Below are 12,394 nucleotides of genomic sequence, written 5' to 3'. Positions count from 1 at the left end.
ATTTAAACTTTATCACAGGTATGTATATACAGAAAAAAAACAGTACATAAATGGTTTGGTACTATCCATAGTTTCAGGCATCCACTGGGGTTCTTAGAACCATACTAACACATGGGACTACCATGCTAACACAGAATTATGTAATCATATGAATTCTGGTTGTAATATTTTTTAAAACATATCTGAAATTATTTTTCCCTAAGAATCACACTTTACAGAACACAAGAGATGAGAGCATATTTGGAGAACTAATATTTGGAGAACTAATAACCATTCCATATCAAGCGGCAGTGTGTCCGAGTGCCTCCTGTGGGTTTCCCATGGTGCTGATATAGAGGGAGGATAGAGCCATAGGGCAAGTCCTTGCTTCTCTGGTCTTCACATGTCTTTAATCTCCTTGGGGAGGCAGTGCTTACACACAAAGAGCCGTAAAGAGCAATGACTGCAGGATTCCCAAAGTGTGAAGTCCTCAGGAACTGGAGCACTGTGAAGGCTTCATGGAGAGATGGTTCCAAAGCTGGTCCTGAAAGGAAGGATTTTGTAGGGAAGTCATGCTAGGCAGGAATGACCTCATAACTCCAGCTCTATCAATGCTGAGGTTCTTTTAGGGACTAGCTGCAAGGATTAGAGTGACTTCCAATTACAAGCTACCATTTCCAAGGCTTTGCTTACCATCCAACGACAGCTCTTCAGTTCATGGAAAGTAACTACTTAGGTTCTAATCCTTGGATATATGGACTGGTTGGGTCAGGCTGCAGTGGTAAAGGCACAGGTTCTGACAGAATGTCACTCTGACCCTCAGGGCTGGCTGCAGTGGACCACATCAACGCTGTCATTCGGGAAGGTGACCCTGAATACACACTGCTTGCACTGCAGAAACCAGAGGCCCAGCTGCCCACTGTTTATCCCTTTGCTGGTGCAATGTATCAGAATGAACTTTTCAACCTCCAGAAACAGAACGCTATGGTAAGTCAGAGGAGACTCCAGGTACGGAGATGTTAATTCTGAGTCCTAGCAATGAGGAGTGCTGTTGAGGAAAGGTGAGTGGGAGTGTAGTGTCTTTAATTTGTACCAATCCTTGGTCTCGTTTGCCTCCCTGTACCAATTCCACGGCCACCTTCCTCTTTAACTCCTGCTTTTCATCTCCTTAAAGAATCTGAGAGCATAGGTGGGAAATGCAGGCAGGGCTCTACACAAATACACATTGAAAACTAGTTGTTCTCATTCTCTGTGTGATTTTTGGAGAACTTGGGATAAGTTAGTAACTATATTGAAATATTTTTAAATATCGAATGTTTTTTGATATAGAAAAATAAGCTCTGGATCTGCATTTCTAGAAATTTGCAACCGAGAACATTAGCACCATGGCTTTGATTTTTGTCATTGTGTGCTCCTTGCAATGCTAATAGTATTAAGCAGTAATAATCATATAAGGTCACAGTAAATAAGAGCATATGCACTAGTACAGGATTAAGCCAAACAATGCAACAGAAAGAACAGTACTAGAAGCAGCACCAAGAATTTCAATTATGAAGGAGCTAATATTTCAAAGACATGGGGAAAAAAATGAAATCCTCAGAAGTATTTAACCATGTGGGAAAGAAAACATTACCTCACTACACATAACAGAATAAATTGCCGGTATGAAAGGTTAAGTGTAAAAAATAATTAAACTTCTAAGGAAACATGGAAGGACAGTGAATCTGAAAAGCAAAAACAGTACTGCTCCACCAAAAAAAACAGAAGAGGAGGAGGCCAAAAGCATAAACAGGCAATTCACAGGTATACCAGGATGTTTCACAGTATTATCTATAGTACTGAGAAGATACTACAGATATCTTCTATATCTATATAGAAGATAAACCACGTTTAACTAATAACAGATTGCACACCCTACTGTTAAGTGGAAAAAATGAAATTGAAATATATAGCATTATCTTGTTTTTTATGATAAGAAAAGAAAAATAATTAAAAAATGAAAATCTCTATAAATGTTTGCATGAATTCAAAATTAATAAAAGTAGGTGGCTTAGTTGTTAAGAATCCGCCTGCCAGTGCAGGAGACACGGGTTCAATCCCTGGTCCGGGAAGATCCCACATGCCGCGGAGCAGCTAAGCCCGTGTGCCACAGCTACTGAGCCTGCACTCTAGAGCTCATAAGCCACAACTACTGAGCCCACATGCCTCAACTACTGAAGCCCATGTGCTCTAGGGCGCACATGCCACAACTACTGAGCTCACATGCTGCAACTACTGAAGCCTGTGCGCCTAGAGCCCATGATCCACAATAAGAGAAGCCACCGCAATGAGAAGCCCGCACACTGAAACAAAGAGTAACCCCCGCTCAACGCAACTAGAGAAAGCCCGCGCGCAGCAACAAAGACCCAATGCAGCCAAAAAAATTAAAATTAAAAAAAAACAAAAAATAAGTGGCATTCTTTATTTTAAAAAATTAATGAAGTGTATGTCACTAAAGGGCTTGGGTAGTAAGGTTTGTTTTCTTATCCTTGCTTAGTAAGACATGATTCTATAAATAGAAAGATACTAGAGTTGACCCTTAAACGGGTAGGAACTGCGCATACCACTTATATGTGGATCTTTTTCAGTAGTAAGTACTATATTACCAAATGATACGCAGTTGGTTGAATCCAGGGACGCAGTACCTCAGGTACAGAGAGACAGGTATATGGAGGATTAATTATACGCAGATTTTGAACTGCGTGGAGGTTCAGCGCTCCTAACCCCGGTGTTGCTCAGTGGTCGACTGTATTTTGTAATAAAAGAAAAATAAGTTATTTCCTTAAGCTGCACGTAGGTTCTCTTGATATTATGGTCCCTGTTTCTCTAGCTTTGAAGCCCAAGGCTACTTACACTCTAGCACATTCATCCCCTTTTTCTTTATTTGTCCTTATCTTTTTGGCTGTGTACCACTTTAGATAGTTGTGGTGAATCTCAAATGATTCCATTCTGCTCTTTACCTGTAATTTGATACCTTCCTTATATGTTAAAGTCATAGTTAATGTAAGGTATTTGGATAAAATTTACATGTTCCCTATAAAAACCCTTCTTCCCATTTGCTTTGGAACGTAAAATTATGCTTTGTTGGTCTAAAATCAATTTGCTGAGAGATTTCTGTGGAGAATCAGCTATAATGCATTTTAATATAAACATTATATATATGAAATATATAATATTCTAAATGTAAAGATAGATATCAGTGTTTTTAAAAATTTGTTTTCATGCTCCCTCCCTCTATGTTCCTTCAGTATGATGGAAGAAAAAACCCTTTTGAAGTTGGGCCAAGTCAGTATAAAATGGTTAAAAGGAAGACAACATTGAAGGGGGAAAGTGTTCTGTAATCTGAGATGTACTTTTTAAGTAAGCCCAATCCTTACTTGCTTTTCACTAAGATTTACCTCACATGTCTTCAAATATCTAGACCTTAGGGTATGTTTAAAACTTTCTACCCATTTATAACAACGTGACTTAGACTAACTTTTTTTGGAATTAGAATCAATATCCTTGGCTTAAAGACTTTGATTTACTTTTCTGGGGTTGTCATCTTTAGGTGAAATTCTCCCCTTTTCCTTACCCTTAGTTCAAACTGAAAATCATTAGCTATACTAATATCTTAACCTTGCACTTGCAGACAGTAACAACGTTGTCTAATCTGTGGCTTCATTATTTGGTAAGATTGAGCCTGTTAGCAGCCGATATAATAGCTGCGAGTAGGAATCAGCTATGGCAATGCAGATGTCTGTGGAATCATAACTGAGGACTGTAATTAACTCAGCGCCCAAAATGACCATCTCAGGAAAACCCAGAAGCCATTGACCTGTTCTTTAAAGCCAATGAAAGATAGGTGGCCAGGGAGCCCTGTGGGTCCTGGGTTCTCACAATCTTTGACTTTTCTTTATTCTTTGAAGTGTACATTCTGAAGCCCCATCACATACACGGGCTGTGTAGATTTGGGGATCTTATACTGCCATATGTTTTCCAACAGAACTACTTGGCCCATGAGGAGCTCTTGATCGCAGTGGAAATGCTATCTGCTGTAGCTTTACTCAACCAGGCCTTGGAGAGCAACGATCTTGTGTCTGTGCAGAATCAACTCAGAAGCCCAACAATGGGCTTCAACAATCTGGACGAGACATACGTGGAACGGTAAGGGAACATTTTCCAAAACTCCTTTCAGTGCAGAAATATGTGTTTGGTAGATTTGTTCTACCAATTTGAAGGACTTGTTCCTTCCTGAAACAATCCATATACCCATGCTTATTTTCTTGAAAGCCAGTCTACTTTGTTCTGAGAGTCCTAATGTTCAAATCCTACTTCGTATTCCTTCTAGAGGAAAAAACAGTCTAAGGAGGATCCTATGGCAGTTACTGACTGTCTTTGACATTAGCAAAAATTATTTCATAGGCAAAAAATACATGTTGAAAGCATACCTTCCCTTGGGCTTCTTTTGGAAACGACAGAATGTAGAAGAGTTGGAAACAACTTTAATAATCATCCAGTCCAATTTTCTTGTTTTACTGATGAGGAAACTGGATCTGGATTTGTGGACCCAAAGTAGGGCAGTTGGGCCCCAATCCCCATTCTTTTTTTTTTTTTTTTTTAACATCTTTACTGGAGTATAATTGCTTTACAATATTGTGTTATTTTCTGCTGTATAACAAAGTGAATCAGCTATATGTATACATATATCCCCATATCCCCTTCCTCTTGTGTCTCCCTCCCACCCTCCGCATCCCACCCCTCTAGGTGGTCACGAAGCAGCGAGCTGATCTCCCTGTGCTATGCACCTGCTTCCCACTAACTATCTGTTTTACGTTTGGCAGTGTATATATGTCCATGCCACTCTCTCACTTCGTCCCAGTTTACCCTTCCCCCTGCCCATGTCCTCAAGTCCATTCTCTACATTCTTTTGACGATTAAACCAAAGGAATCCTGAGACCACAGTGGATCACGGCAGTGGGTAACAATCTCAACTTAGTGTCTTTTATTTCATGTTCCTGAAATAAACTACTAGATAGTATTGTTGATAGAATTATAAAACACTATAGCAGATCTAGAGAGAAAATTAAGGGGCGGGAAAAAGGAGCCCATTAGAGATTAAGACAAAAGCCCAAGTTAAAATGAGTGAATTTCCATCTTGGATTCTTGTGACCACCAGGGGGAGATGTCTGCATAGATCTTGACAAAAGCACTGTTGTCAAGATACTGGTTCTGGAACTGCTGAAATAGGTAATTCTCTTGGGTCACGTACAGTTGTACAGGAAAAATTAAACAGACTCGTTAGACTTTTTTTTAAATGGTGTTTGACCACTTGTCTATGTAGAGAATGGCCCCAAAGTAGAACAGTGGCTTTTCCTTGTTTTTAGTCATCTTGGAAAAACTGATGCTCTTACGCTACTTAAATTTGACCACCTGTTCCTATAACTCCTCAGAGTTTATTTCCAAGGTAATTTATTTCTACCTCCACTGTTTATATTAATGGCACCATCCTCTCCTCCAAGCTTAGAAACTCGAGTTAACTTGAGTTTTCCTCTGACCCTCTGTGAGGCACCCTTGTGCTGTGAATAGTCTGCTCACTTTTCTCCCCAACAGAAGCCAATAGGTGTGCACAATACCTCTGCATGATGTTTCCCTTTCCCAGCAACCATCTCGTTTAGACATTTTACCTTTGCTTTTGTAACAACCTCCAAATTGGTCTTACCCTGTCTTTTCTCTTCTCATTCATTCTTATGTAACTAGGCTTTGCTGCTCTCTCAGTGCTAGAGACGGCAGAGTTGGTCACTCCCTTAGGAAGCCTAACAGTCTAATGAGGCTTGTTGATAAAATAATTATCAAGACACATATGGAGCATCCCTGGCCACTTCCCTCTAAATGACAGTACCCCCCTCCCTCCAAATCACCCATTTTGATTATCAAAAATCCTCTCTTCCCCCCATCCCAATTTACAAATAACCTATTAAGGAAATAGTCCCAAACCCCATTTGAAACCCAGTTTTATGCCTGTGATTTTCAGCTGGGGCCACAGATACAGCTTCAGAGGGCAAGTATTCTGTATGAAACACTTTTAAAATTTGTGTTTGTTTAAATAATCTTTTAAAAATTTCATTTAAGCACTTTCTGGGTCACCTGGGTGACCCAATACCGACATGAGATTCCAGGGCCTCCTTTGGTTCTTGTATTGAACATTTCAATGGCCCCAAGTGATTTTTCACAGCCTCAACATTTCAATTTCCATGTCAGCTTTTAACCCAGTTCTTGGAAGCCCAAGTTGGCAGGTGTTCAGGTTTCAGGAACACTGGGCCTCTCCCTTATGGTTGTACAACTTCTTCATAGTACACGGGTGCTGGGCAGGGCTACCTGGATGAATTCTCACCAAGTCTCTACCAGTTTACCATGGCTTCTGCCCTTGGGGCTGTGTTTTCCCAGAAAGGTTGTTTTGTCCAGTTCTCACAAGAGTGACATAGGGTTGGCATTGGTTCTAGGCATGCCCTGTTCCCAGATTAATTGTTCTAAAATGTAGCTCTGTTTATAATGCTCCTCTATTTGATTGTTCTCTCTTCTTATCTGAATTAACCCTCAGTGTGGTGTTCTGCCCTTTGCTCCAGCTACACCCCTCCTTGTATTTTATACTTCAGCCGAGATGGATCTGAACACTCTGTTCATTCTGGCTTATCTGCTCCTATGCATGCTTCTCTCACCACCAGGAACGCGGTGCCTATCACCCATCTCCGCCTGGCACAGCACTGGAGCTTCCAAGCCCTTCCTGCCATAGAGGGTGCTTCCGTGAACTATTGGCATGTTTCTCCCACCCCAGCTAATGTCATCTGTTCTGAGAGCTAGCACGATGTGGTTAGAGGAATATAACCTTGGAGCCAAAAATATCTAAGTTGGACTCTTCCTAGCCGGGCCCCTTTCTGTTCATCTATAAAGCACAAAAACAAACACACACAACAGAAACACCTACTCTGCATCTGCCTATAGAACTATGTTGTGTTATTCATAAAATTTTTCCCTTGGGTTAGTATTTGTTCATTTCTGAAGAAATGATGGGTGATTGTGGGTTTTGGGGTTTTTTTCTGTGTTCATCCTTAAGCTTTTTCATTTTATTCCCATTGGGTCATATTAAATGTCAGACGTGAAATGCCTGTAAGGATTTTGCACTTTCTTATCGAATGGTCCCCATCTATAAGGGATGCTAACGAGTGCAAGTTGCCATTTATCCATATTGTCATTGTGGTCAGTATTATTTAGTATATATTGCTACTAGTAAGTATAGAAGAGTATTTTCTTAGGTTTATAACTCTTGATAAGATGAAAATCTCACACAGGACACTGAAACAATTTCAAGCCTGTGTTTGGTGATGCCTTGTTCAGGCACAGAGAATGAATCATCTCCCCCACTTCCCATTCTGAATGATGTTTTTCTCTCCCAAGCTATACTCAGTAGAAGACACCTCAGTGTCTTGTACTTGGAGCAGGCATAACTTTGAGAAAATCTGTCGCAATGAGAAAACAATTATAGACTCAATGTGATCTTACTTCTTGGAACCTCTACTGTTAGCAAATCCGTAGGTTCTATTCAGAAGTCATACTGCAGAGTGACTTAAAAAGCTGAGTTGCTTTTTAAGTTTAAAGAGAGGATTGCTCTTTATTTCCCTGGTATAAAGATGCACAGGCAAATTAAACTATTGAGTTTCTATACTTCGGGCTGGAATAGCTCACTCATGTTAGCTTATGGTTGTAACATTGGTTCTGTAGTGGGTTTTTTTGTTTTGTTTTGTTTTTAATTTATTTTATTTTTGGCTGCGTTGGGTCTTCGTTGCTGCACGCGGGCTTTCTCTAGTTGCGGCGAGAGGGGGCTACTCTTCGTTGCGGTATGCAGGCTTCTCATTGCGGTGGCTTCTCTTGTTGCGGAGCACAGGCTCTAGGCACATGAGCTTCAGTAGTTGTGGCACGTGGGCTCAGTAGTTGTGGCTCACAGGCTCTAGAGCGCAGGCTCAGTAGTTGTGGCGCACGGGCTTAGTTGCTCTGTGGCATGTGGGATCTTCCCAGACCAGGGCTCGAACCCGCGTCCCCTGCACTGGAAGGCGGATTCTTAACCACTGTGCCACCAGGGAAGTCCGGTTCTATAGTTTTTAAATGGGGAAATTGATGATTGAAAAATGAAAGTTTCTTAGTAATATGTCAAGGTGGATCATCTTTTTTTCCTAAAATTTCTCAAGACAGGAAAAATAATCAGAGTGTTGGCCAAACTATTTTCCAGAGGGCTGCACAGAGTGAGGGTCAGGGATCAGAATGACGGGAGAGAATGTAATGGCGGTGAGTGGACCCAGGAGAGAGGTGGTGAGGGGCTGCTGAAGCCTGAGGAACGGGCAGATGAAGAGGAAACTAGGATGTTCTGGGTCAACTGAGGCACCACCTCTTCAAGAAAACAGGCAGTGAAGATGTGTGTTATTCAGCAAGGTTTCTGGAACACATTTGCTTTTTATTTGATTTGTCACTGGAAGTATTAGGCCACAAGGTAACCCAGCTGTGTTAGGGTTACAGTAAAAAAAAAAAAAGGCCTCTCAAGGCTTGGATTTGGGGAATGAACGAGAAAAAAAAAAAGGGACCCTTGATGGAAAGCTTAGGAACCGTGGTAATTACGAATTTTATCCCATAATATTCATCTGGAGACTAAGCAGAACTAAGACATACAAAGGGAAGGAAAAATAGTTACTAAAAAAAGCAAGTAATTTCACAGAGTTAAGAACGTTGAGGTTTTTTTGCTTGAGTTAAGTGCAAGATTGGAATTTGAGGAACTTTCATTAAAAAGCATTGTTACCTAAAAGTATTTTTAAGGGAAAAAAACCACCCTTAGTCTAAGTGAGCTTGGTGTATGTTGGCAAAGCTGCACAAGACAATTTTACTTGCCTTTATCCTGTTGGTCTAACCTCATAACATCACATTGAGCCACATGTGTCAAACTTAAGATGCGTGTCCAATTTAAGATGCATAACATGAACAAAGAATGAACGTCTCTGATTAGTATCATGCTTGTTTTCTCTTCTACAGTTACGCAAATGCACTACTCTCCATTAAACTGGAGGCCTTATCCCAAGGGCAAGATAGCTTAAGCTGGAATGAAATTCAGAATTGTATTGATATGGTTAACATTGAAATTCAAGAAGAAAATGACCGTAAGTATGGAACAGTATCCTTCTCTAGTTATAGTGGGAGAATAAGGTAGCTGGACAAAACGGTCCTCTACATCAGGGCTGCCCTAGAGCCCTATGAGAACACTCTCCCCTAACAAGTTTGTATGTATTTATATGTAAATGTTATTTTTGTACTACTGTCCCAACATATTATAAACATTACAAAGCAAACATAAGACATAAAAGGATAGAATAAAAGTACATAAATACAAGTCCTAATATCTTTCTATTTATTGGTACTTGAAAGATGACTGCTGTAAATAACTCAGCTTTTTAAGCAAGCACTCAACTTTATTTTGACCTTTCATGTACGTGGGTGTTTTTCTGAAATATGACACATGTTCCTGCCCTAAGAAGAAATTGCAACACAGTCTAACTGTTGTTTTATGATCTCAAATCTTGGTGATTTGCTGTGTTTCTAGAACTTAGGAGCTCTGAGCATGAAAGTGGACAGTCCAAGAAGATGTGCGCTGAGACATGCTTTCGTGAATGTCAGCTTGCTTCCCTGTCCTGCCTCTTACTTACAAAAACTGAGTGATGAATGGGGAGCTCTGTAACTTAGGCAATGAGTATAATTGCTGCTTTGGGACCACACGACTTTCTGCTGCCTCTCTGCGTTTTCTTTCAGTGAGGTGTTTGGGGATCCCTGCCTCAGATGGCTGACACATCACCCACTTGCCTCTTTTCTGGCATGTTAGCTTGGGAGCTAGTAATTTAAGCAGATGTTCAACATCATCAGTGGGGGCGGCGTGGGGGACGACCCTGGTGTGTGTGTCCGCTTACAAAGCTCAGGTCCCCAGCTTCCTGCCATCCTGCCTCCTCCTTGATCCTCCCCAGCTCCACACTCTCGGTCTCCAGCGATGGTTTGGGTGCTTTGACTATGCCACTCTAGGGTTGGCAGAACACAAAATCATGTTCCATCTTTGTTTTCTGACTTTTCCCTTATTCTTTGGGACAACATGCACAATCCAGGTTTGCTTTGGTGATTTATGTATGTCCTGCTTGTACAGGTGAAGGTGCGTTGATTCTCAGTACTGAACGGTACTCGGTACAGTTTTACTCTCATTCTTGACATTGACAGAGGGGTACGAGGAAGGACCTGCCATTTTTTTGTCCCAGATTATCAGATAGAGCCTTTGCTTTTACCAGGAAAAGAAAAACAGTATCATGTGTATAACTTTGAAAGAAAGTGGTCTTTTGCAGGTGAATATTTTTAAGCAAAAATCTCTTTGGTTTTGTATGGCATTTACCTAGGTAACTGTACTACTAAGTTGTTCTCCACGGGACATTTCACACGGCCATTATCACATTTCTTTTAACCATCTCGGCGTGAAGCATATATGCCATAACCAGAATAGTAATTTTAGAGGCTAATATCTCCTTTCTAGAATTTGGGGGACTTAACATAAAAGATTTAACTTCTCTCTGTTTTGGTTTGTTGTTTTGTCAAAACGGGGTATTTTTGTTGAACGTTCTTGAATTATTGAGTTTGATATCATCTGTTTAGGTAATTGCTTTAACAGCTAAATTAAAATAAATATACCGTTGCGAGTAGGCCCCGATTGCACTCTATAGAAATTAAATCATCTGAAAGAGCTGAGAACTTTTCATGGCCATCTTGAAAGTGCGTTACTCTCCCCATCCCACCCCTGCCACACGCTCCAGAATCTAATGTCTGAGTTGTGGCGTGGATGAGGTGTGTAGCTAATGGGAAATGATCAACGTGGACGGTGAATTGAATGGAGAAGCTGCTAAATGCATTTCCTGAGATTTGGATGCTCTGCTGATTTCTTAATGGAAAGTTTACTTTTCCCAGTCGAGCCTTAGAGGAGTATTATTTTAACCAGGTAACTTAGACAAGGAAGTTTTCTTCCTGTGAAGTTTTGCTTTTTAAATTTGGTAGGTACCATTCTTTGTGAGTTACCTCATCTGCTGTCTCAAATACAACACCTCTGAGGGAATGCCCACTCTGTCCTTGGACTAGAATGTTATAGTATCACATGATGATTTAAATCAGTGGGCCATGAACTGAGGCTCAGCAGTCTTTGCTCAAATGGGATCTTCTCTTTATTTTTAAACAGAGGAAGTGATGCAGATGGACCCAGGGGACTTATGGGAAGGTTTTTCACCTCCTATGAAGTCATTTACTATGACATCACCAGCTTGTGTTCTTAGAAACACACCAAAAACTTAAGCAGCTGATTTCAATCAAGTCAGCTGGAATGCACTCATTCCCAGGTGATCAGCTGCTAGGAACACACATTCTCTTTCTTAGATGTAGTTCTATAAAGATCATTTTTGGATGGGATGTTTAAAAGTATTTAGAACAGTTAACCCAAGGAGGTCAACTGACATAAGGGGTCAACTGTCACTTCCAGAGAATGATATAAGTATTCCATGCTCTCCAGTGTATAAATATTACGGGGTGAAATGATAATACCTTGTATGTGGGTAGTACTTAGACTTTCTCAAGTTCTTCCAATGTTTTGAGATAACCTAACTTGCATGTTAGAGAAGTATTTTTGCTGCTTCTTCCACCATGTTGGAGTATTATAGTCTGAAATAATTTCTAGACATTTTAGATTGTCCCTTTTCTCCTACAGATTTTTTCATTCTTAGCAATGGTCTCTATGGGGTCATTCATTCAGGAGATACTTAGCTAAATATTTTACTTTAATTTGAATGTCAAAATGAAGATACCTCTTAAAAATTAGAAGTATGTATTCTGTTTCATAGCATATCACATTTGTAGAGTGGCTTCTGATTGTTTTTGAAGAAAAATAACTGACAAAATGAGAGAATGTTTGGCTTTAAGTATGTTTATTTTCTAAGCTTACTTCTCATTAATGTTTAGTTTCTTTATTAATTCTTGTCCATGAGCACTCACTTGGGAAGTGGAAGCCCCCTGTTAGTATGTGAATGTATGTGTGTGTATGTGTACACATGTGTACATATATCCATGAATAATGCACCCATACATACATACACTATAGTATTTTATGACTGGATGATAGTTTATTTTTAAGAATAAGGTAGTATTGAGAAGTGACCTCCAAATAGATCCCTTGTACTAGACTTTCAAAAACTTTTCCAACTGCATGGCTTGGCTTCTGTGCTTTTCATTCCTGGACCTTACAGTCTATGTCCTAAGATCCTGTATGTAGTAGAGATAGTAGAAG

At 40.2% G+C, this 12,394-nt stretch overlaps 1 protein-coding gene across 2 annotated transcripts in view; it reads left to right on the top strand.

The window, feature by feature from the left end:
* IQGAP2 (IQ motif containing GTPase activating protein 2) overlaps window positions 1–12,394 on the top strand; it is a 288,011-nt gene that overhangs the window by 184,852 nt on the left and 90,765 nt on the right. For both annotated transcript variants that reach the window (XM_004270825.4, XM_033430051.2), the window contains exons 10-12: window positions 803–966; window positions 4,004–4,164; window positions 9,073–9,197. In XM_004270825.4, the coding sequence (XP_004270873.1) occupies window positions 803–966; window positions 4,004–4,164; window positions 9,073–9,197 (450 nt within the window). The remainder of the gene's footprint in view (window positions 1–802; window positions 967–4,003; window positions 4,165–9,072; window positions 9,198–12,394) is intronic.

The sequence above is a fragment of the Orcinus orca genome, chromosome 3 (genome assembly GCF_937001465.1).
Source record: "Orcinus orca chromosome 3, mOrcOrc1.1, whole genome shotgun sequence".
Taxonomy (NCBI): Eukaryota; Metazoa; Chordata; class Mammalia; order Artiodactyla; family Delphinidae; genus Orcinus; species Orcinus orca.
Note: the sequence above shows the minus strand (reverse complement) of the source record. Positions and strands in the feature narration are given on the sequence as shown.